The sequence below is a fragment of the Mus musculus genome, chromosome 18 (genome assembly GCF_000001635.26).
Source record: "Mus musculus strain C57BL/6J chromosome 18, GRCm38.p6 C57BL/6J".
Lineage (NCBI taxonomy): Eukaryota > Metazoa > Chordata > Mammalia > Rodentia > Muridae > Mus > Mus musculus.
In genome coordinates, this window is record NC_000084.6 from 31571567 (window position 1) to 31597400 (window position 25834).

At 38.6% G+C, this 25834-nt stretch overlaps 1 protein-coding gene across 2 annotated transcripts in view; it reads right to left on the reverse strand.

The window, feature by feature from the left end:
- Nucleotides 1-8597: 8597 nt before the first annotated feature.
- Slc25a46 (solute carrier family 25, member 46) overlaps nucleotides 8598-25834 on the reverse strand; it is a 30369-nt gene continuing 13132 nt past the window's right edge. For both annotated transcript variants that reach the window (NM_001357461.1, NM_026165.4), the window contains exons 6-8: nucleotides 25473-25529; nucleotides 23011-23068; nucleotides 8598-12203 (exon numbers count right to left, since the gene is read on the reverse strand). In NM_001357461.1, the coding sequence (NP_001344390.1) occupies nucleotides 11625-12203; nucleotides 23011-23068; nucleotides 25473-25529 (694 nt within the window). In that variant the 3' untranslated portion in view covers nucleotides 8598-11624. The remainder of the gene's footprint in view (nucleotides 12204-23010; nucleotides 23069-25472; nucleotides 25530-25834) is intronic.

Consider the following 25834-nt stretch of genomic DNA (forward strand, 5'->3'; position numbering starts at 1 on the left):
ACAGTTCCTAGAGCAGCCATACTCTGCTTTGGACAGATTAGGAATTGTCAATCTAGTTATAAATGTAAGTTTTGGTTATTTTAGGAAAGTTTGTTTCAAAAGCTAACTTTATTCCCCATTAGGATAAACTGTATTTCTGGTTACTTAATTTTCATCACATTAAGCCTATGCCAGATGTTAATGTTATGCCAAATATAGAGGGTGGAAAAACATATCTGAGTCACAATGACTAAGAGTTTTGGTCTGATCCAGGGTTTGCTCTTTTAATGGCCTTTACTAGTTATTCTTCTCTAAACTCATTCTGTCCACTACTCAGCTACGCCTACATCAGATTCTAGCTATAAGGGAGTTTGTAATATTTTAAAATAATGTGTGCCCTCCCCCATGGGCACAACATATGATACAGGGCTAACAGAGTGAACAGTGAGTGAGAATTCATGAAACAAAGCAGTGTCTGCAGAGAATGATCGGCTATTGGAAGTTCAGCACCTTGGGGCAATTGAAATGGTGTAGCTCCAGAGGCTAATTACCTGTCTTAGGCTAGTTATAGGCCTCTAGAACAACAAATTGCCCACCTAAGTGCCAGAACTAACTTTTTGTGACTAATAGATTTTTAAAAATCTTTTGAAATCTATTAACTTGGTAGACCACTAGCTTCCACCACCTGCAAAGCTGAGAGAGTCATCAGGTAGAATCTTGGACATAATAGAGAAGCTTCCCCCTTCATGTTATACAGACCTCTATGATGCACCCACGAATTTACTTTAAACTTCGCTTCATTTATGACATTTTTGTCCTATAAAAGAACAAAACTTCATAAGACTGCTCCAACATTGGAACATGGAATTAGAAGTAACCAAAATCTGTGTTCCTGGGACATGATCACTCAAACATGGCTCCAGAATAAACTATCTCTTACTCCTAATTTTTAAAAATGAAAACAAATACAGACGTATATCAAAAAGATTATCCACCATGACAAAATTGACTTTATACATGAAATATAGTGAAGGATCAATATACAGAAGTCAATAAAGGAGGCAAATGACATAAATATATTTAAAGACAAAAATAAATGATCATTTAAACAGATACAGAAAAATCCAACATGCCTTCATGCTAATAGACCCAAAGAATGAAGCACTAGAGGGAATATAACTTGACATAATAAAAGCTATATATGATAGAGTCACAACCAATATCACCCTAAATGGAGAAAAAATTGAAACCATACCATTTGAGTCAGAAATGACACTGAAAAGTCTACTAACCCCATTTCTTTTCAATATTGTTCTCAAAGCATGAACTAGAGCAAAATAAGGAAATCAAAGGGATACAAATACAGAAGTCAAATGATCCCTATTTATAGATGCCATGATTCTATACATTGGAAACCCCAAAATTCTACCAGAAAACTTTTAGGCACAATAAACAAATTCAACAGTGTCACAAGATATAGAGTCAACATGCACAAATCAATGGCTTTCCACACACTAACAGGAAACATACAACAAAAGACATTATGGATACATTCCCATTCAGAATACCCTCAAAAAAAAAAAATATCTAAGAATATACCTAACCAAGGAAGAAAAGGACCACCCCAGGGAAAACTTTAAACTCAAAAGAAAGAAAGTGAGGGGGAGAGAGAGAGAGAGAGAGAGAGAGAGAGAGAGAGAGAGAGAGAGAGAGAGAGAGAGGACAGAAGGAAGGAAGGAAGAAAGGAAGGAAGGAAGGAAGGAAGGAAGGAAGGAAGGAAGGAAGGAAGGAAGGAACCAAAAAATGAAAAGAAAGCTCATGTTCATGGAGTGGTAGAATTAATATTGTGTGAAAATGATCATTTTACAAAAAGTTATTACAAATTCAATGTAATACCAATCAAAACTCCCCACTGATTATTCACAAAAATAGAAAAAAAAAAAACTATCCTATAGTTCATACTAAACCCCAAAAGACCCAAGACGACAAAAACACTGATACTGGAGGAATTACCATTCCAGATCTTAGGATATATTACAGAGCCAACATAACCAAAACAATATGGCACTGGCACAAAAACAGAGAGTAGACCATAAAACAAAATTAAAAGCACAAACAAAATTACATGTAACTTCAGCCACTTAATATTTGAAAAAAGATTCCAAAAGCACAGCAAAGAGAAGAAAGTATCTTCAACAAATGGTGCTAAGACAGCTCGATGTCCACATGCAGAAGAATACAATTAGATGCATTCGATTCCATGTGACCAAAGACATAAACATAAAGTCTGAAACGAACTCTAGAAAAGAACACAGGCAGTGCCCTACATGATGAGGCTGTAGGAAAGGACTTTAGAATAGGACTCCCTTTGCTCAAGACTCAATGGCAACAAAGACAAATGGGGCTTCATAAAACTAAAGTGCTTCTGCAAAACAAAAAATAAAAATAAATAAAACATTCAATTGGGTGAATGTTGGGAGCGATCTTGTTTAAACATTAACTGCTTTACTGCCTTGTCAGCCATAAGTGCTTACTGGCACAAAGTCTTGGCCTCTGTGGGAAAGTACTATCCCAGCTGAGAACATCTGGCCTCTGTGGGAAAGTACTGGCACAGTTAAGAACAAATAGCTATAGATCTTGTGGTTAGGTGCCTAGCAACCCATTCTGTTCTGTTCCTCCTGCTGAACTTTTTACCTAGCCAGTATCCTGCTTTTGGGAACAGGTGCATTCCCCCAGAAACATAGCACCTCCATGTCACCCCCCTCCACCTCCCTTATCCCATATCCTGCTTCTATGAGTATATAACCTGTGTGGGAATAATAAAAAATTGTCAGCTTGATCAGACCTCCTGACTTGCTGTCCATTCTTCACATTTCTTGTCCCTCGTTCTATCCACAGGTGATCCTCGGACCCTGTTTGACTGTCCTGCAGGTCGAGGCAGGTGAAGAAAAAGAGCATAGAATAGGAGAGAATCTTTCCCACAAAGGATTAACATCCATGATATATAAGGGACTAAAAAAAAAAATACTCAAAAACAAACAAACAACACATTTTTAAAAATTGGCATAGGGATTTCTCAAAAGACAGGGAAAAAATGGCTAAGAAACACCCCAAAGAATTTTTGTTGTCCCTAGAAATCAGGGAAATGCAAATCAAAATAACTTTGGGATTTTTATCTTACCCCAGTCAGAATAGCAAGGATCAATAAAACAACAGACAAAACAAAAAAAAAATTATGGAGGTGACATGGAGAAAAGGGAACTCTCATTTAACTGTTGGTAGGATTACAAACTGATTAAGCCACTGTGGAGAATGCTTAAAAGCTAAAAATAAAAGTACCATATTACCCAGGTCTGTCACTCATTGATACATGGCCAATAGGCCTGATATCTTACCCTCACAAAACAGAGTATACTCAGACATGTTATTGCTGCTCACAATAGCTAGGGAATAGAAACAACCTAAGTGACCTCCAACTGAAGAACAGATAACGAAATATGGTACTCATACACTGTGCTATTTGTCTATAAAGGGAAATTAATGCATGGACTTTACAGATTAAATGGATCAAACTAAAAAAGATTATATTGATGGAGGTAACCCAGACCCAGAAAGACAAAAGTCTCATGTTCTAATAGAGGCTCCTAGCTCTAATCTACAGATATAAGTGTAGTCTTCACCCCACATCCAGTAAATTCTCCTTGCAACAGGTGTATTATAAAAAACTACAACTAAGCAAATTGCAGAATTGTGGGTCCTAGACCCAAAGGATGCATCTACACCTAAGGGTCTGAGATCATTGTGGAAGAGGAAGAGGAAAGACTGTGAAAGCCAGAAGACCAGCAAGTTTGCTGTGAGATTGTCTTCTAGTAATTTCAGATGCCATGCTAATGAAATCCGACTATAATGACTGCCTAAACATTCTAACATGGATGGGAGAAATCCCTAAGAGTTCTCAACTCTACACAAAGAACTACAGGCAACTAAGAAATGCTGAGAAAGGATGAAACAGTCTTCCCCAGGGAAGCACACCGATTGGCTAACCAATACCACATGATCAGCTCTACAATCATACTACAAGTAATGCTATACACTCTAAGCAGGATGTATATATTATATGCAATACATGCCATCATACCATACAGAAAATTTAATTGAAATAGTAAATCCTCTTGTCATATGAATAGAATTTTTAAAACTATTCATATACCAATTAGCATTCTAATTGGTTTTCATAGTGAGAAATATGTGGCAGAAATCTTACTTCTCTGGAGATAGTCTGAGAATATTATTATAAAGTTTGTTTAGAAGTCATAGTCACTTAAAGACATTTACTTATTTTAAAAAGTAAATATAAAAAGAACTTTTGTCTGGATTGGCCTTTCAGAAAAAATTAAAGTTGGATCCCTCTACAAAAACTAAAAAGGGAAATATTGTGATTTTTTCATATTGTCTGAATCTAGCATACAAGAAATCAAAAGGAAGACATATCTATCTCTTCTGCCATTTTTCACTTTACATATCTATCTAGTCTATTCTATCTATCAGCAATTTTTTTCATATTCACATCCAAAGTATCTCCTCTGATCTATGGCAATCATATTCATGTTCTAGAACACCCATGGTTAGAGTCCTTTCCCCCCTGGGCACATGAGTCTGTGGTTACTTTTCCTCCCAGAGATTACATATAAAGGCTATCCTGATCTCATTTTGAATTTCATTTCTATAATACCATATCCAACTTCTCCATATCTTCCCTCAGGATATAGCCTGGTGAGTCACCCTGAACATCCACACCTTTACCCAAACCCAGGTTCTATAGCCAGTGTCCCTATCCTAGTCTAACTATCCTGGTCTGAGCCTCTATGAGCCTGTAGGCTTCCACCATACATGCCCTACCAATACATGCAATTACACACAGATTCCTTCTGTTACTCTTCTAACCACTTCTAGCAAGACTTCCCATTACTTCTCCCAGATCTTACAAAGTTGTACAACCACAGCAGCACACACATACACATGAACTACTATAGCAGTACACACTGGTATACTTGTACAACAGAATAGACAGATGTGCCAGGACAGCAGAGCACACAGATGTACGAGTAAACATGAAATATGGAGGTGTTAGTAAAACACTACCTGTGGAGGGAACAGTACAGAAGTGGACATGGATGTCCAGCTACAGAAGTGAACCTCAGTTTATTAGAAGCACAGAGAGCTGCACATTACTATACCGGTATAGGAGTACATAGGGATGTACCACTAGAGCAGTGCACCTGGATTTACCAGAATAGCAGTATGCATGGAAGTAGCAGTTCTGCAGCACAAATTAACATACCAATACAGTAGGGCACACGGCTGTACTAATACAGCAGTGTCTGGATGTACTGGTATAAACAGCAGGCACATGGATGCATTAGTTCACCACCGTACATGAATGAAAAGTATAGCTATGAGAATCAGTGTAGGACTTACTAGTAGAACAGTGCCCACAGATGTAGAAGTGCATCCTCAAACACAGATATACTAAAACAGCAGCACACGTGAATATACTAGAGCGACATCCATTGAGAAAGTACTGCACTGAATGCGGATGTATAAGAATATACTAATACAGCAGCACATACATATGTATTAGCACTGGGAGAATGGAAGTACTACCATAGCAACGCAACTGGATTTGCTAGAGCATATGGATATACTAGGACCACAGCACAAAGGACCATACTAGTATAGCAGCACATGCAGATGTGCTAAAAAAACAGTATACAGCCACACACAGGAATGTTATATGTTTTGAATCATTTTGTTATACTCTAATTTTTAAATTATTTTTGAGATTATAATTTAATTAAATTTCTCCTTTCCCTTCCAAACCCTTTCAAAGACCTATCCCCTCTTTCCTTCAGATTCATGGCCTGTAGATTGTCCAGTGTCAAATAACACATCCATGCAAGTATGACTATGACTGAACAGGTATATTTCAGAATACAGATCTTAGAATTAGTAGTGCTCTGGTGAAACATTATGACCAAAAGCGAGTTGAGAAGAAAAAGAGGTTTTTGTTTTGATTTGTTTTTTTAATTTTTACATATTCACTTTACATCCCAATCATTGCCCCCTCCCAGCCACCCCCTCCCACAATCCTTCCCCCATCCCCTCTCCACTTCTCCACCCCCCCCCCACAATCCTCCCCCTATCCCCTCTCCACTTCTCCGCTGAGCTGGTGGGAGCTCCCTTGGTATACCCCCAATCATGGCACTTCAAGTCTCTGCTAGGCTAGGAGCTTCCTCTACTACTGAGGCCAGACAAGGCAGCTTAGCTAGAAGAACATGTGCCATATATAGGCAACAGCTTTTAGGATACCCCCCCCCCGTTCCAGTTGTTCAGGACCACATGAAAGTTATGCTACACATCTCTTACATATGTGCTGGGAGACGTAGGTCCAGGTGTGTATGTTCTTTGGTTGGTGGTTCAGAATCTGATAGCCCCAAGGGTCCAGGTTAATTGACTCTGTTGGTCTTCCTGTGGAGTTTCTATCCCCTTCAATGCCCATAATCCTTCCTATATTCTTCCATAAGAGTCCCAAAGTTCCATCCACTGTTTGGCTGTGGTTATCTATATCTGTCTGAGTCAGCTGCTGGATAAGCCTCTCAGAGGACAACATGCTCCTGTCTGCAAGCATAACAGAGAATCATTTATAATGTTAGGGATTGATGCTTGCCCATGGGATGAGTCTCAAGTTGGGCCAGTTATTGGTTGGCCATTCCCTGAGTCTCTGCTCCCTCCCCCATGCCTACATTACTTGTAGACAGAATAATTTGGGGGTTGAAAGTTTTGTGGGTGGGTTGGTGTCTCTATCATTCCCCTCGGGTTCCTATCTGGCAACAGGGAAAGGAGGGAACCACCACCAAGGGCCATTTGAGGGCTCATATGGAAACCTACTGCTGTTGAAGCTTCTTATATATACTTAAGAAGATACACACACACACACACACACACACACACACACACACACACACACAGAGTCAGGTAGTGGTGGTACAAGCCTTTAAACCTAGGTCATGGATTTCAGAAAAGAACCTACTACCATCACTTCCCTAGACCAGCAAAATTCCTTACCTACATTCTAAATTTTATACATATACCCACTGATAAATGTAGCTCACCCTTCTTCAAATAAGCCTCTTTACAGCAAGTGGGGACCATTACAGAAAACTACAACTGGACACAATGCAAACATCAATAGGTTTGGGGGAGCCCAGCCCCCTTAGATGGAAGCACAGCTCTTGCATTTGTGGCTCAGGAAACCATGTACGAGAAAGGAGGAAGACTTTAAGAAACAATACCAGGCAGTCTGCTCTGTGACTGACTCTCTTAGAAATGGTTACATAAGCAAGGTCCAAAGAATAATACCAATAAACATGTAAATGAGAGAGAAAAAGCTCATGGGGTCCCAGCTGAGACAAAAAACCTCAGGCAACTAATGCTGTTCAAAGAAGAAAATTTGTCACTCCCAGAAATGAGTTCCTTGATTCATTATCCAGCACATAGTGGTAGCTCTGAAACCACATTCACAAAGACAAAAACAGACTCAGCAGGTTGTACTTACTTCTTATATGAGTGGTGTGTGTGTGTGTGTGTGTGTGTGTGTGTGTGTGTGTGTGTGTGTGTGTGTGTGTAATAAAAAATAAAGGCAATCTGAGATTGGAGGGAATGAACATGAGGACTGGAAGGAAAGGGAAGTAATTATAATTAGAGAAGAGGGTGTTGGATTCCTTGGAACTGTAGTTACAAGGAATTGTCACTGTTGTAAGCTGCCATGTGGATGCTGGGAACTGAATAGGGATCCTCTGAAGGTGTTCTTACCTGCTGATCCATCTCTGCAGTCCCTAGTTTGATAGGTTTGGGAGGAGGGTAATTTTTGCATGTAAACTCATAAAAGATGTTACTTTGTAGCTCTTGTCTAGGACTTAATCCTGTATTGGCTTAATTCTGGCTTCATAAGGTTGTTGGAAAGTGTTTCCACCTCAAGTTTTTGGTGAATGGAGCATTGGTACAAATTCTTTAGTTGTTTGGTAGACTTCACCAATAAAGCTAGTCCAAGACTTTGTTTTTGAGTTTTTAACTGGTTCACACTTGGCCTAACCTGCTCAGACTTTCTAGTTCTTGTGCCTGCTGTTGCAGTTTGCTTACAGATTTGTCCATTTCGTGTAGGTTGTCCAATCTGGCACATGGTCTTTCATAGCATGGTCATACAACTCATGCTGTGTGGCATGCTACGTTTAGCAATGGCCAAATTATTCATTTCTGACTCAGTAATTTGGGACTTTTTTACTAAATTTAACTGTGGGCTTGATTTTATTGTTTAAATCGATTTTTGGTTTTGTTTTCTTAATCACTGTGAGTGCTCTAATCTCTTCTCCTGCGTTCTGCTAACTAATACTTAACTTTAGTTTTATGATGCAAGGGAATTTTTTTTAAATAGGTGGTGGCAAATGTTCAATTTTACATATATGTTTCTCTTGATCTTCATTTCTATCTAGAAAAAAAAATTACCTTTTATCCCTACCATGAGTAGTCCTCTAGTATCAATAAGAGAAACATATATATTGGCTTGAATTCAACATTTTATCAAACCTTTTACATTACAACTTATTACCTAAGACATTTAAAATGGTACTGTGACAAAATTTTAAAAAATAAAGAAAATAAACCTTTAATAAATTTTAGAAATAAATAAAATAACAAGACACAAGAGTCAAACCACAGATTATTGTTACTCTGCTATACAAACTAGTACTCTATTAATAAAAATAAGATGGTACCTATTCAGGGGCAGGGAAGTGATATGTATTATGCCAAATACTTGAAGAGAACGCAGAAATGCCAGCAGTAAGTAGTACTCTAACTTCAGTGTGATGTGAACCCTTAAATAAGTTTTCTAAGTCACTTAACCTAGGTGTGTCCTTGTAACATCTCGCCAGCAAAACACACTCGGACAACCGGGTCCTTCTACGGCAAAGCTTTTTATTGCTTACTTCTCAGGAAGACCCTGAACCCGGAAAATGGAGCTGCTTAAATACCCCTCCGTGTGACGCGTCAGCTCCTGATTAGCTGCTCACTCATCACCCCACTGCTACACCCCGAGATGGGCAGTGACTTGGCACGAATTTACTCCAGCACCCGTGCACATTGCTTGTTTACTAGTTAGGCACTGCAGAAGCCAGCGCCATCTTGTAATGGCGATTGTTCACGGCTCTCCACATAGGTAGTTTTTGCAGGAGCTGGAAATGTCTTTTCTGTTCTACAGCATCCACACCCACATAGACAGCACACATCCTCCATGACCTCGACCAACAACAGTACAGCTGTCAAGGCAGCGTCTTCTGCTTCTCAGATTATGAGATTCTCGAATAAAAGCACTGTAGCGTTTTTTTGCACAATCAGCGAGTGAGTGCTTTGTTGCATTCTACTTAACAGAATCACATCTACGGGGCTATTTGTCATACTGAGTGTAAAAGGTATCAATTCACTGAGAAACACTGGCCAACTAAAATGTGTTTGACTTTCAAAGGTTACATTTTAACAAATTTAAAAAAAAAAGCAGTTAGAAAAAAAAACTCTCTCCATCTTTATTTTAAGGTAATTTGCGTGGATTTCTGCAAGGAAACAGGAAATGAGACTAATCATGTATTTAGTTCAGCAGCAGCATTTTGACTTCAGATGCAATAAATTTATATTACTAAATTCATGGTATCTGTCAATAAATAATCCTTGAATATCTAATCTTCAGGCACATGGAAAATTCCACAAAATTTACCCAGTAAATATTTGATTCCATTTAGACTGTTCTAAACATTTTCTGAAACCAAAATTTTCTGGTTTCTTCTCTGAAACTACCTTGACTTACAAAATGAAATTCTGAGGAAGGTGACTATAAACACCTAAAAATTTAGCAGCTAAAAGTCAGTAAAAAATGTTAACCCCATTTTTACACAGAGAAAAACACGTTAAGAGATTAACCATAAAATACAGAATGTGATCAACAGCATTTATTTTCCCTTTTGAGGAACTGAAGAGTTGACAGCATTACTCCAAAGACACAGACTGGTAGGGACAGCTGCTACTGACACCTTACTTCATGCTTTTCCACGACCATATTAAGCTTCCACTCTGATCAGTCACAGTCCAAACACCCTCTGCAACATTTAACATGTAACATCAGTGTTAGTTTGCATGCATTCTAGGTTGGGCAACACCTGCAGGCACTGCACTTCAGTGTTTGTAAACTTGAGCATAGCCATGAAGAAATAAAATGCTAACTGCTGCATGAGTGACCAGTGAACTATACATCACTTTATTACAGAGTCTAATCCACCATGGGAACACATCAACTTCATTTTATTAAGCTGATTAACAAGTTTCATTTGTTGAAATATAGTGTCTCCTCCTCCTCCTTCGTAACACATAAGGGCAAATTTCCTATGAGGTTTGTACTTTAATTCAGTACTTATCCAAGCAAGTTTAAATAAAGAGTACCAAGAATGTCTCATTTTTATCTTCAGGGTAGCTTATTTGGAGAATAAAACTTTACATACACACACACACACACACACACACACACACACACACACGCACACATACAAAAAAAGGAAAGAAAAAAGAAAGATTGCAGTGATTATTTATGGTGAGCAAGAGGCACAAATCCCCAGAACTTTCATTTTGTTCCCTCTCAGATAAGTTCTTTGAGAAATGAAAGACAGGTGGGGCTCCTTAACGTAAGTGTGGAAACGGTCATGGCTGCCATGATTGTTAGGCTCTTTAAAAGTAGCTAAAATCATCTGATGATCCAAACATCACAAGCAAAGGACAAATTTCAAGTTTCTGACACTGCAATGCTGGACAGGATGCAGGTAAAAAAGCTATTTTCTGGCATTTTGATGTCTTATACTTGATGTTCCAGCAGAAAGTGTCTACCTTCATTTGATGCAATAAGCTGGTCTATGAAAACTGGCAGGGAAGAAGGAAATTCCAAGTTACATGTACACACAGACACAAATGGCTCCATATAATAAATATATACAGCAATTAAAATGGTTAAATACAATTTAAACCCTTCAGCCACTGCTTACACAGTGCCAAAGCTAATCACCAGTTCTTTTCAACGGTGACATACTCTATTTGCTTAAAGGTAAAATCCCAGCACTATCCACTGCTTTAATAATTAACACAGTGACCTGAATCCAAGTTAAACAAACATAACAAATAGTAAGGTCAGTAAAACAGATTCAAGTCATTGCAATTTCATTTTATACTTGATACATTTTTTGTTTCTCCCCAGGATCAATTTTACTTCAGCATGAGTGTTATACTAAAATGTAACTTTACATTTTAAATTTAAAGTATTACCTTTATTGAGTTTTCAATTTTGGAAAGGTTTGACCCAGTATTATATATCTATATATCTATATATCTATGCCTTAAGAAAAATAAAAAGTCAGAATAATTAGCATGAGGTTTTCCACCAGTGGTAATTCCCAGCCTATTTCTTTCCGCGCAGTATTTTTACTTTTATTACTTGAAATGTCATAGCAAATTATCCAACATCTTTTGGTTCAGCCAATCATAGAACCTAAATCTCAAATGCTATTCTGAAGAAGTGTGGAGTAAATCATTTTGGTAATCTGTAAGATGGTTGCATGCAGTGTATACTGTATTATAACAGCACCAAACCCTTTATAGAAACCAAACACTCCTTCCTCCTGCTTTATGGTATTTATACAGTCTCTCATTCCCTCATACTGCGTATTAATTGGAAGTACTTCGTAGCCAAGGTCTGTGTTGTCAATAATTGTGCGTGTTCCTTGAATATGAAGACGATGCAGAACTGTTTCCAGTGGGTAAAGTATAACGTCAGAACAAAGGCTGGCAGCAAAGTTCGCAATAAGTTCTGGAAAATAGGCATCCAACATATTCTGCATGGGGCTAGTGCTCTCAGCTAGGTGGCTGTTATAGGTCTTTCTCTTCAGAATTAGAAGGACAATCTTCTGAATGATGGAGCTGATAATGTAATGAAGAACTCCATGCAGCACTGTTGGGAAGATCAATGAAAACAGTGGAAGAAGGCGTTTGCTGTGAGGCACTCCCAAGCCTATCACTCGTCCAATTCCTTCTTTAACACATTCCAGAATGCCAGTGTTATCTCGGATTATCTCACTCTGAAACATAAGTGATGAAAAAGGTACAATTATATTTTTTAAAAAAGATTTATTTGTTTGATGTATATGGTTGTTTTGCTCCATGTATGTCTTTGCACCATGTGTGTGCCCTGCCTGCAGGGTCCAAAAGAGGTCATGAGATTTCCTGGAACTGAAATGATGAGAACTGAAGCCTGGTCCTCTAGAAGAGTCATTAGTACTCTTTACCACTGAGTGCTCTCTCCAGACCCATCAACTTAATAATTTTTACAAAATTGCTGTAGAAAATAGTTATTATATCCCTTTGAGATAAATGTATTCACAAAAGAAGAAAAACATCCATGATTTGCCAACTTCAGCTGTGAGATTAGATTAGCATATTCTTTTTCAAAAGAAATATCATAAAGAGCAATGAGCAGGACATATTCTACCACCAACCACCTACAAGTCCCTTTGGTTCCTCATCCAACTATGCAACTCTTTTTTACCTATTCCCCCTTCCATGCCATGACCAACCTTTCCACCCATGTGCATCAAGCTCCACACTTCAGGCTTAGACCAAGAAGCACATTTTGTCTACCATCCCAGTCCCTTCAACAGGAGTCCTGATCTTTTTCCACCCAAACCATTTACAACCTCTAGGACAAACCTGTGCTGACATCCCTGCTTTTACCTCAACCTACTCAGTCCATATCAGACTTAGAACTAACCAAAGGAAAGAAGTCTATATGACCAGATCCCATTGCAAAAATTCCAAAATATGAAAGATCAAGCCAGTATCTTCTAAAACCTACTGGTCATATATTAATATTTGCAAAGGAAAATTACCTAGGTAAACCCAAGGATTCAGAATTTAAAAGAATAATCATAAAATTCATCAAAGGCTTCAGAATTTAAAGAAGACACAAAGAAACAACTCAATGAAACTGAGGAGAAAGAGCTTAAGGAGAATAAACACCTTAGTGATGCCCAAGAAACACAAACATAAAGCTGACAGAAATGATTAAGACAATCCAGGACCTGAGAACAGAATTCAATAAGGAGATAGAATCACTGAAAAAGGCTCAAACTGCAGTTAGGAGACTCTTATTAGTAAAAAATAAATCAAATAGAACAGAGAATATCAGGACTTGAAGATAAAAAGCACAGGATCTAGATCAAATAAGCAAAATATTTAAAAAAAAAAATTAAACACAGAGAAGGAACATACCAGAAATGTGGAACACCATGAACCTACAAGTTATAGGCAAAAATGAAAGAGAGATTACAAGTCACAGACATAGATCTGATCTTCAACAAAATCACAGAAGAAAACTTCCCCCAAACTAAAGAAAGACATCCACATACAGATACAAGAAGCATACAGAATACCAAACATACAGAAGAAAAGAAAATTAGTTAAGAGAATGTATAACAAAGAAAGTGTATTGAAAGCTGCATGAAAAAAAAAAAAAAGCAAGTTACATACAAAGAAAATTATATCAGAATAACAACTCAGTGGGAACTTTGAAAGCCAGAAGACTCAGGAGCAATCCATTCCACATTTCCAGTCTTAAAAGATTATAATGGACAACCTATACTAATATACCCAGCAAAACTGTCATAACTGAAGAAAACTTTCTATGATATAAACTGAACATCCAAAAAATTGATATCCAATAAGCCAAACCTAAAGAAAATACAGAAATCAATATATGGTGATTTGAATGACCCCCTTAGGCACATATATGTTTGAATGTTTTGCCCCCAGTTGGTGAAACTTTTGAGGAAAGATTAGGATGTGTAGCCTTGTTGGAGGAGCTGTGTCACTGAGGGTGGGCTGGGCTCATTCTCTTTTTCTCCCTCTGCCTGCTGCCCTCAAATCAGGATGAAAAGCTCTCAGCTATTGGTCCAGTGCCAGACCTGTTTGCTTCCTGCCATATGAATCATGGACTAGTCCTCTCAGACTGTAATAAAGTCCTCAATTAAAGGCTTTCTTCTATAAGTTGCCTTGGTCATATTGTTTCCTCGCAGCAATAAAACAGTAACTAAGATGCTATATTCCAAGATGAATAGAAAAATCAGCATAGCAGGGAGAGTGTGTAAAGAAATACAAAGTCATAATTATTAAAATACATAATACTGTGAACACAAGCACCACCACTAAAAATCAACAATGCAGGGACCACAACATACCCATATTAGTACTAAGTTTAAATATCATGGCCTGAATTCTCCAAACAAAAGACAGGCTGACTGACTAGGGCAAGAAATAAAATCCATCTATCTCTTGTACAGAAATCACACCTTAGCTTTAAAGAAAGCACCACCTTAGGATAAAGGATAGACAAAAATACTCGAATCAAATGTGACCAGTAAACAAGTGAGTGTCATTATTCTAATATCTAACAAGATAGACTTAATTAAAACTAATCAGGATAGATAAAGAGGACTACTACATTCTAATCAAGGAAACAGTTAATAAGGAGTGCATTACTATCCTAAACATACATGCACCAAACTCTGGAGAACCCAATTGGATAAAAATATATACAACTATATTTAAAAACAAATTAGCATCACTCCATTAATAGTAGGTGATTTCGAGCCGGGCGTGGTGGCACATGCCTTTAATCCCAGCACTCGGGAGGCAGAGGCAGGTGGATTTCTGAGTTCGAGGCCAGCCTGGGGTCTACAAAGTAAGTTCCAGGACAACTAGGGTTACATAGAGAAACCCTGTCTCAGAAAAAAAAAAAATAGTAGGTGATTTCAATTTTCTTCAATTGATAGATCATCTGAATAAAAAACAGAGAAGCATCAGAATCAACTGACATCATATATCAAATGGACTTAGTGATGTCTAAAGAATATTCCACCCAAACACCAAAACAATACACAATCTATTGAGCAGCACAGGGGAGGTTTTCTAAAATAGAACACATCCTGACACAAAAACCAGATCTTTACGAATTCAAAAAGACTGAAATCACTCCTTGTGCCAATCTACCCTTAGTGCACTACAACTTAAAAATTGATATCAAATAAAAGTATAGTAATTACACATTCATGGAGATTAAACAATTCATTACTGAATCATGAATGAGTGGAATCAAGAAAGAAATAAAAAATTTCCAAGAACTAAATGAAAACACAACATAATAGAACATCTGAGACAACTAAAAGCAGTCAAAAAACTAAACAAAGCAAAACTATTCTAAAATTCATATGGAACCATAAAGAGCCCAAATAGCCAAAACAACCCTGAGCAGAAAACACAGCTAGGGGAATAACCATTCCAGATCTTAAGATGAACTACAGAGCCATAGTAATAGAAACAAAATGGTACTGGCACAAAAGCAGGCTTCTAGACCACTGGAAAGATAACCTGAAGATCCAAGCATGAGTACATGTAACCTCAGGCACTTGATATTTGACAAAGATGCCAGAAACATAAGCTGGAAAAAAGAAAGCAAATTCAACAATGGTGCTAGGAGAAGTTGATATGCAGAATTAAATTAGACACGTATCTATCTAGTCCTTGTTCAAAAACTAATTCCATATCCATCAGAAACCTAAATGTGAAACCTGAAACACTGAAACTTCTAGAATTTCTTCCAGGCAGTACCCTGTAGGAAAGGACTTCCTAAATAGGACTCCATTTGCCCCAGAACTCACAGAATGGACTTGATAAAACAAAATGTTCTCAACAGTTAAAGAAACAATTGGGTGAAGAAGAGCAGCCCATAGAATGGGAGAGAATCTTTGTAAACTATACATCTGACAAAAGATGTATGACTGGCTACAAACTCTGCCTGGAACCTGAACCGAGTTCTCCAAAGAAAAAGAAGAGGGGGATAGGGTGGCTAAGAAAAATCTCAAAAAATGCGCACTGCTCACTGTCCCTAGCTATTAGAAAACTGCAAATCAAAACAACTTTGAAATTTCCTCTTACCCCAGTCAGAATGGCAAGATTAGCACAACAAACCAACCTAAAACAAATGGAGGAGATGTGGAAAAGGGAACCCTCATTCACTATTGGTGGAACTGCAAACTCGTATATTCAATATGGAAATCAATGTGGTGAATTCTCAAAAAGTTTAAAAATAAATCTACCACATGATCAAGCTGTACCACTCCTTGGCACCTACCCAAAGGATTCAACACCCTACTCTACAGACGCATGCCCAGCCATGGTCACTGCTGCTCTATTCACAATAGCTAGGAAACCAGAACAACCTAAATGTCCTAAAACTGATGGATAATGAAATGTGGTACATATACATAATGGACTAGTACTCAACTGTAAAGAAAAATGGTATCGTGAACTTTGCAGGTAAATGGTTAAAACTAAAAGAGATTTGATTGTATAAAGGGACCCAGATGGGGTAGGGGAAAGGGGAAGGGAGATCACATGTTCTCTCTCATTAGCGGTTCCTAGCTCTAAATCTTCGGATGAGAGTACATATCCAGTATAACTGCAGAAACCAGGAATGTAAAAGGGACCATTGCCAGGGCGAGGGGTTGGGGAGAAAGAGAGAAAAGCAGAGCATAAGTGATCTGATCAGGAAATGGGAAGAGGGGCTCTACAGGGTGGGGGAGAGAGGTAAATGAGGAGGAGGAGAGAGGAATAGCAGCGTACAAGTGGTCTGACCAGGGGAATAGGAAAGTAAGGCTATTTAGGGACAGGAGAGGGAACTACATACAGAAAAGGAAGAAGGGTAAAATACGGTAATAAGGATATCTGAAAGTTATAAGAATTATATTATCTTTTTTAAAAAAATAATCCATAATACACAGAATTCTGTGTATAAATATCCATGTATAGTTTAAATAAACTTTTCTCCTCTTGCCTGATAATGCTCCCTCAAAACATACAGCCTATTGCTATTGCCCTTGTTTGCCTCCCAAAGGTGGAAGGTAAGTCCCTATAGTTGAAAACATCATGCACTTCAGAAACTGGTCCCAGACACCTGATCTGGAATTGGCCTAAGTGCCTCCTCCCAGAAGAGTAGCTTTCATAGTACCAGAAGCTGCCATACAAGGTGCCAAAGGAAGGAAGCAACCAATCGTCCTACCCAGATATGATGCCTATGAACCACAGCAATAAGCACGGCAAGGTTACCGTAAGAGTTCAGTAATGGCATGCACACTGGTAGTACCAACAGCTCTCTAATTAGACTTAAGACCTGGTTAACAAGAGGAAAGCCATGCCTGGCGCTGGACACCTAGGCAACTAATCATACAAGTTATGGATCTTGAAGCAGAACCTACAACTTCCACTTTACTAAAGCAGCATAATCCCTAAAAACAATGGAAACATTTGTCCTTACCCATAAGTCACTGTAGCACGTGATCCGTAACAAAGAAACCATCTCTTGCATTAGATGGAGATCATTACAGAAAATCATAACATATAAAAACTGCAGAATTGTGGAACCCAGTTCCAGTGAATGGATACATTTACAAACCACTCCTATCCCTAAGACTCAGTGAACTCTGAAGAAGGGGTTAGAAGGATTATAAAAGCCAGAGATCAGTGACATTGCTATGAAAGTGTGTGTCATCGTAATATAGAAGCTACACACATAAAGTATCACCACCATGACTACCAATAGGAACCAAACAAGGACACACCAACAGAAATGCCAAAGTGGATGGGGAAAAGTCCCTGAGGCCTCAATCCTATGCAAGGAACTGCAGGCAAGTAAGGATGCTGAGAGTGGGAAAATCGTCTTCTCCAGGGAAGCATGCCAGTTGGTTATCCAATACCAAATGATCAGTCCTGAAAATGTACATATGAGTATCATACAGCCTGAGCACATTATATTTAGGAAAATATACATCTATACATATACATAGATGAAGGTAACAGCAATTAAAGGAGGCTATGACTCTGAAAAGGAGCAAAGAGGATATATGAGAAGGGAAGGAAAATGATATGTTACATTATATCCTAAAAAAAGACAGGAATAAAATGGACAGCCTTTCTAGAGTGGAAATGAGATATAGTGGGGGAAGTAGAGAGCCTGCCTCCACTGTTTTAAAGGAACTCCTTAGAACACTAAGAAGCAACAGTGTATAAGGAAGCATGGAGATCCCCAAACTATCAATTTAAATCCTGTCTTCTTAACTTACTGGCTGTGTAACATCTGTTACTATATTAACTCCTCCTAAGCATTATTTCAGCCTCCTGTAAAAATAGAAGGTAGTATAAAATGTCAGGTATTGTTCTGTAGCAGCTTCCTCTGAAACGGAAACATTCTGTGATAGTTTGTATATGCTTAACCCAGGGAGTGGCACTATTAGAAGGTGTGGCCCTGTTAGAGTAGGTGTGTCACTGTGGGTGTGGGCTATAAGACCCTCATCCTTGCTGCCTGAAAGCCAATATTCTACTAGGAGCCTTCAGATGAAGATGTAGAACTCTCACCTCCTCCTGTACCATGCCTGCCTGGATGCTGCCATATTCCTGTCTTTATGATAATAGACTGAACCTCTGAACCTGTAAGACAGGCCCAATTAAATGTCTTTTATAAGAGTTGTATTGGTCATGGTGTCTATTCACAGCAGTAAAACCCTAAGACACACTCCATCCTGCAGGAAGTTCCTAAAACAGAGAGGTAAACAATTCAAAATATCTTCAGGAGTCCCTAAAATTGAACAGATTCACTAGCCCCCTCCCTGCCAGAGTAAACAATAAAAGCTTCCAAGGAGTGGAGTTCAGATACAAAGAAGACTCTCAAACAAGATAAGTTGCAAAGATTCTCAGACAAGATAAATTGCAAAGAACACTTTGGGACCAGGAAGTAAAAACCAGCTGAGTGGGGCTGGAAAGTTGGCTCAGTGGTTAAGAGCACTGCTGCTCTTCCAGAGGTCCTGAGTTCAATTTCCAGCAACCACATGGTGGCTCACAACCATCTGTAATGGGATCTGGTGCCCTCTTCTGGTGTGTCTGAAGACAGCTACAGTATATACAAGCACATAAAATAAAATCAGTAATTCTTTAAAAAACAAACAAACAAACAAACAACCAGCTGAGTTAGCTGGGAAAGGCTTACATCAGGACACTTGGAAAGGACGCTCGCTCTCCAACCTACTGTGCTGCCTGAAAGCTAAGGACTGTGCTCCACAGTCCCAACTTTGTGACCTGTCACCCATGCTGAGGTAGGCTTTGGTGATACAAGTGTCATTTCTGCTCCTGTAAGTAACCCCTCACCTATATTTCTATAATAAACTCCAATAAAACTCATTGACTGACCAAGCTGAACTTCGATGGCATCTGTTCACGTGGGAAATAAATGCTTAGTTTTAAGCAAAAGCTCAAATTGATACAACTTATGCTTTAAAATAATACTGTCTGCTGTGCCAACAATGACAAGAGCAGAAGCTGAGAACTGTACTTATAAAGTTACTGTAAATCTCCAGTGAAGAGACAATGCTGGCCTAACCTGGGAGGCAGCTATGGAAGTCAACTAATTCAATTATGCTTTTAAGATTAATGTATTGCATATGCCAGAAAGATTTTGCTGACAGGACCCTGACATAGCTCTCTCTTGTGAGGCTATATCAGTGCCTGGCAAATACAGAAGTGGATGCTCACAGTCAGCTAATGGATGGAACACAGGGCCCCTAATAAAGGAGCTAGAGAAAATACCTAAGGAGCTAAAGGGGTCTGCAACCCTATAGGTGGAACAACAATATGAACTAACCAGTACTCCCCAGAGCTGTGTCTCTAGCTGCATATGTAGCAGAGGATGGCCTAGCTGGCCATCAATGGGAGGAGAGGCCCTTCGTATTGTGAAGATCATATTCCCCAGTACAGGGGAATGCCAGGGCCAGGAAGTGTGAGTGGGTGGGTTGGGGAGTAGGGTGGGGGAAGGGTATAGGGGGCTTTGGGGATATCATATGAAATGTAAATGAAGAAAATATCCAATAAAAAAAGATTAGAATTAATGGGAATTACTGCTGGATTACATTTATGTGTCATCAAAAAAACAACAACAAAAAAAGACAAAAACAGCCAAGAGGCTGGAGATGTTTGTAGCTCAGTTATAAAATGCCTATCTAGAATGCATAAGGTCCTCAGATCTCCTGTACTACAGAAACCCAGGCATGATAGCATATCCCTGTAATCTCAGCACTTGGGAGCTGGAAACTGGAGGTTCAGAAGTTCAAGGTTATCTTTGGCTATCTGGCAAGTTTGGGGCCAGCCTGAAATACACAAAGCAAAAAGGCTACTGGCCAGAGGTACTAGAAAGATAAAGGAAAAGGTGTCGTCTTACTAAGCTGAGGGATCACATATTACATATTTACATGAAAATTCATAACAGCAGCAAAATTACAATTATGAAGTAGCAACGAAATAATGTTAAGGTTCAGGGTCAGTACAATATGAGGAAGTATATTAAAGTGTCACAACATTAGGAAGGTGAGAAGCAGTGCTCTAATGTGAAGGCTAAATGCTTACAATGCACTACAATGTGCATCATAATGGGGCCTCTCTCACTACTCTAACCTAAAGAGCAGGAACACTCACTTAGTCAAAGCCAACCCTTTCAACTCTCCAAAACCAGGTGATACAATCCCGCTTAGCTTGTATTTGTTTTCCCTCTGCTCAGAATGTTCTTCATGTGGTTCTCGGGCTCCATGAGGCTTCATCTGAGCTTTCAGAGCTATGAACTGGCCCTCTTTCCCCACCCTACATCATCCTTGCTCTGCTCTTTAACAATCGCTTCCTTACAGGTTCTAGATATGTCTTATTAGTGTCCATCCTCCCCACAAGCTTCTAAGTCCTGCAGAAGTGGAGGATTTTTATCAGTATTTTTGCTACTGGATTACATGAGTCTAAGACCCTCTCTGATACAGGTTGTTTCTTAATATTTGATGAGTTAAGAAAATAAATTTAAGCCGGGCATGGTGGTGCACGCCTTTAATCCCAGCACTCGGGAGGCAGAGGCAGGCGGATTTCTGAGTTCGAGGCCAGCCTGGTCTACAGAGTGAGTTCCAGGACAGCCAGGGCTACACAGAGAAACCCTGTCTCGAAAAACCAAAAAAAAAAAAAAAAAAAAAAAAAAAAAAAAAGAAAAAAAGAAATTTAAAGAAGATAAAATGAAAAGGCAAAGTCAATAAAAACTGATACATTCTATACTGAGAAGTCTGAGATTGATCATGGGAAATCAATATGGACCCTTATTTTAGGGAAGGGACAGAACTATTCGACTTTGAAACACTAACTTTTCAAGTACACACAGACTGGACTTAAGGATACTGGATAAAGGATTAACCAGTGGGAAGTAGTTCCTATTCAAGGGCTTCAAACAGTAGTTCTTCTGGTGATCTCCCTGGGAGAAAAAGCCTGAGAAAGCAAGCTGTCCACAGACAAAGGACATGACAAGGCAAGCAGGGCACTAAGAGTGAGACATAGAAGACACATCAAGGACAGTGTCAAAACAGACACAGAGGAAATCCATTACTGTAAGCTGGATCCTTACAAAATACAGAGATTCAGTTACTAAACACTATTCCTAGTCTATAAGAGAAAATTACAATCTAAAGATGAGTTTTTTTAATTGGTTATTTTATTTATTTACATTTCAAATGTTATCCCCTTTCCCAGTTTCCCCTCTGGAAAGCCACTACCCCACCCCTCTCGCCGATGCTTCTGTGAGGGTGCTCACCCACCCACTCACCTACTCCCACCTCACTGCCCTGGCATTTCCCCTACACTGAAGCATTGAGCCTTCACAGGATCAAGGGCCTCCACTCCCACTGATGCCAGATAAGGTCATCCTCTGCTACCTATGCAGCTGGAGCCATGGGTCCCTCCATGTGTACTCTTTGGTTGGTGGTTTAATCCCTGGGAGCTGGGGAGGTGGGGGTGGGCTAAAGATAATATTTAAGACACTGTTTAAAGTTACAGTTCTAATTTAAGTAGACAAATGTGACTGTGTCAAATCTGTCCCAACTAAAACATCTTTCCTGATACAGCATGTTGCTTAGGTATTTTGCCTTAAATTTTTATCTTTCTGATAGTTTTTCTTATCTTTAAACAGACTGCTTGACAAACTAACTCTGTGAACTACACAATATCATCCAAATATAAAAATACAAAAGTGTTTTAGTCATAAGATGTTAATTTCAGTTAACCAAAGTTAGTTCTAACAACAGGAAAATCAGAGATTAGTGATGTAGCGGGGACAAATAATAAAGAGAAAACAAAACAAATAAAAAACCAGAAAGGCAAGGCTATTGAAGCAAGCAATTTACAGAGCAGACACTAACATGGGCGGGCAAAGTATTCTTGAAGATCGGATGCTGGAAACAGAAGACAACTGTATAAACACTTTTAACTATAAAAGATAGTGAGGCTACAAAATGTAATTCAATGTGCTTGAAGTGCCACCGTGTGGCTAGAAATAGTAAAACAAGCAAGCAGAATGTAAATGCTAACAGGAAACTACTGAAGTTTGCATTTATTACTTGTGTTCAGCCAACACTGGGACACTTTTAAAACATGCTGCGTAGTAAATTATCTACAGTTACTACAACTTACTGTTAGGATGACTACTCCTCATGCTCAAACAATTATTAATGCAGTAACATAAAGCATTTATGTTACTTGAAAGATCAAAACAAGTCAGTTTGGGTTCTGAGACAACTAAACGAAGAGTATGAAAGGAAGAAAAATAATTAAACCATAAATGTGACCCAAATTTGCAGTGGAAATGTTAGAACCATGGTAAAATGTAATAAATAAGTGTATCTGTGAAATGAATATTTAAAATCAGACATACACGGTATACTAAATATGCTAAAAGTACTTACAAAAACGTTACACTAAAGAACAGCTCACCTGTACTGTTTCGATCAGACTTGCAGAATAAAAAGGCATGGCCACCATGTATGTTAGGCTGCAGAAATTAAAGCAAATTATATCAGTACAACAAAATAAGATGATTAAAATGAAATTTTAAGATCTTTTAATGTATTCACCTAAATTTACATGCAACCCTAAAGTGATCTTTTTAAATTTTCAATTCTACTTTGGAACTCAGGACACTGAAACAGAGTGCTTTACTGAACAGAGATGGAAATAAAAGGTAACACTAATACAAAGACAGTCTGCCAAAAAAACCCAAACTCTAGATTGTACCTTTAGCAGAACGTAGGTTCATTTATGATTAACTATTTGAACATCTACTTGCATATAACTAGCACTCCCTGAAATATGCTTCTGAGCCTTTTGTAGAATAACTGTATCACAGTTTAATTTAGTGATATCCAGAAAAGAATGCTTTATGTTACTATCCTACATCATTTCCTACAATTCCCATCAGCAGAAATAAGCCACAGCCTACAACCACAAGTCAAGTGCCTTTTTTACTATGAAAAAATAATGTTGTACAGCTTTCCAAAGCTGTTTCTTTATCAGTATGGTTACATTACAAAAGTAGAGTTACTTAAAATCCTTTCACGGGTGGGACTAACCTGAGCAGCAACCTTAGGGGTCAGGCTCTGGTGAGTACTCATCTCCAAGGCTAATGGAACATCAGTAAGTAATTATGTGCGGGACCATCCCAGAGGAAGCCAGCAAGCTAGAGAAATTTCTAATTCTTCAGATAAACAGAATAAACTTTTAATCTGTAAAAATAGTTATTGATGTAAAATCACTAGGTGCCTTTACACCACACTGCAATATGACTATCATTTTGAGCTTACTCTTCACCGAATACATTCATTCATGTCTCTGAATAGTAAGACACAGGGCTAGCATCCCTTTTATCAGAAATGCTCAAGACCAGATGTGTTTCAGATTTGGGGATATTTGTATGTAAGTATCAGTATCTTGGGGATATTGATATCTTGGGGACAGAACCCAAGTCTAGATACAAAATTAATTTGTTTTATACTTTTACACACAAAGACTATGTGTTTTTGCATAGTATTTTCTGTGTGGCTATATTCTGACACCTCATCCCATATTAAATGGCATCAGGTTAAAGAAATTCAAGACATATGACATGTCTTGCTGGAGTTCAAACTCTTCAGAATTGGATATATTTCCGATTGCAGATGTTTGGCTTATTCATGTTTAACCCACAGTAGTTTGTTTGATTAACCTAGGTTAAAGGACTGGGGAAATCACAGCTGGCGAAGCACTTGGCACGCAAACATGAAGACCCAAGTATGATCCCCAGCACCCATGTATAAATCCAGGCATAGGGCATGCATTTGTAATATCGGTACTGGGTACAGAGAAACAAGTAGATTCCTGGGGTGTGCTGACTGCTCTGGCTAGTCAGTAACCCCAGACAGCACTCCAACTGATGGCCCAATACCAAGTGATCATCTAGAAACATAGATGTATAAGTAACATTATATGGACTGGCAAAGCTGTATTTATGCATTCAGAAACACACACATACATCAAGGAACAAGTAAGGAAAAAAGGCAATGAATTTGAATGAGAGCAAGATGGGGGTCACATGGGAAGTGTTGGAGAAAAGGGAAGGAGGAAATGATGTCATTATATTATAATCTTAAAAACAGAACCAGGAGCTGGGCAGTGGAGGTAAACGACTCTAATCCCAGCACTTGGAAGGCAGGGGTAGGTGGAGTTCAAGGCCAGCCTGGTATATAGACTGAGTTCCAGGACAGCCAGAACTACACAAGGAAACACAAGGGGGATGGGGGAGGGTCTCTGGGAGAGGGAGAGGGAGCTAGAGGGGGCAGTGTTTGATGGAAATAAATTAAAAAATAACATTGGTAGCTCCTGAGGACACTCTGTCCTCCACATACACACAAGTGCACCCAAACACAGGAACACACACATACCCATCCCATCCCTGAAGAAAGAACAAAAGAAAGTGTTTAAAACAAAACAAAAGCTGAGCCACAACTCTTATTTTTCAAATGCCTAAGAATTATTTTAAGCAGCATATATTATATTTCAGGATTGTTATTGTTGTTGTTGATATTGTTGTTGTTGTTATTCCATATGTAATTCAAGACTTATCCCTAAGCCTTGTATTACTTTTCTTCAAAAAGCCTATTGCTACTACTCTAACTTCCTTCACTATATTAGGCATAAGATTTTTTTTTTCCAGTTCTAACACTAAAAAAGCTAATAAAACTTTCTGGTAATAATGTCATTTTTAAAACTTACCATTTCGCTCCCCTTCTCTGAGGAGAAGGGGAGGAGACAATGGGGGAAAGATTTTATGGGTGGGACTGGGAATAGAGAAGGGAGCAGGGCTGTGATCAGAACGTAAAGTGAATATAAAAATAAGTAAAAATAATAATAAAAAATCTTACCATTTCAGGAGAAGGTGTTCACCTATTTGTTTAGGGTTCAATTTGTGTGAAACCTCCCTAAAATGTAAAAATAAATGTAAATAAAACAAAAACTACATTATTTAAAATATTTTGTTTTAATCTGTAGAATGGGTTTTCCTAGACATACTTCTGACACTGTGGTAGTTCAAACAGAGAATCAGTGCCTGTGTGTCTGCTGACAGAGGCTGCAGGGAAAAGCTGCAACTGATTGCATAATGGCTACTACTGTGTCAATGTGACAGATGAGAAGACGCAAGAGACAAGCCTCCAGCCATATCTGTGAGGAGGTTTCAAGATTGGGTGGATTCATGAGCTAGGAACCTACACTGAATGAAAAGAGA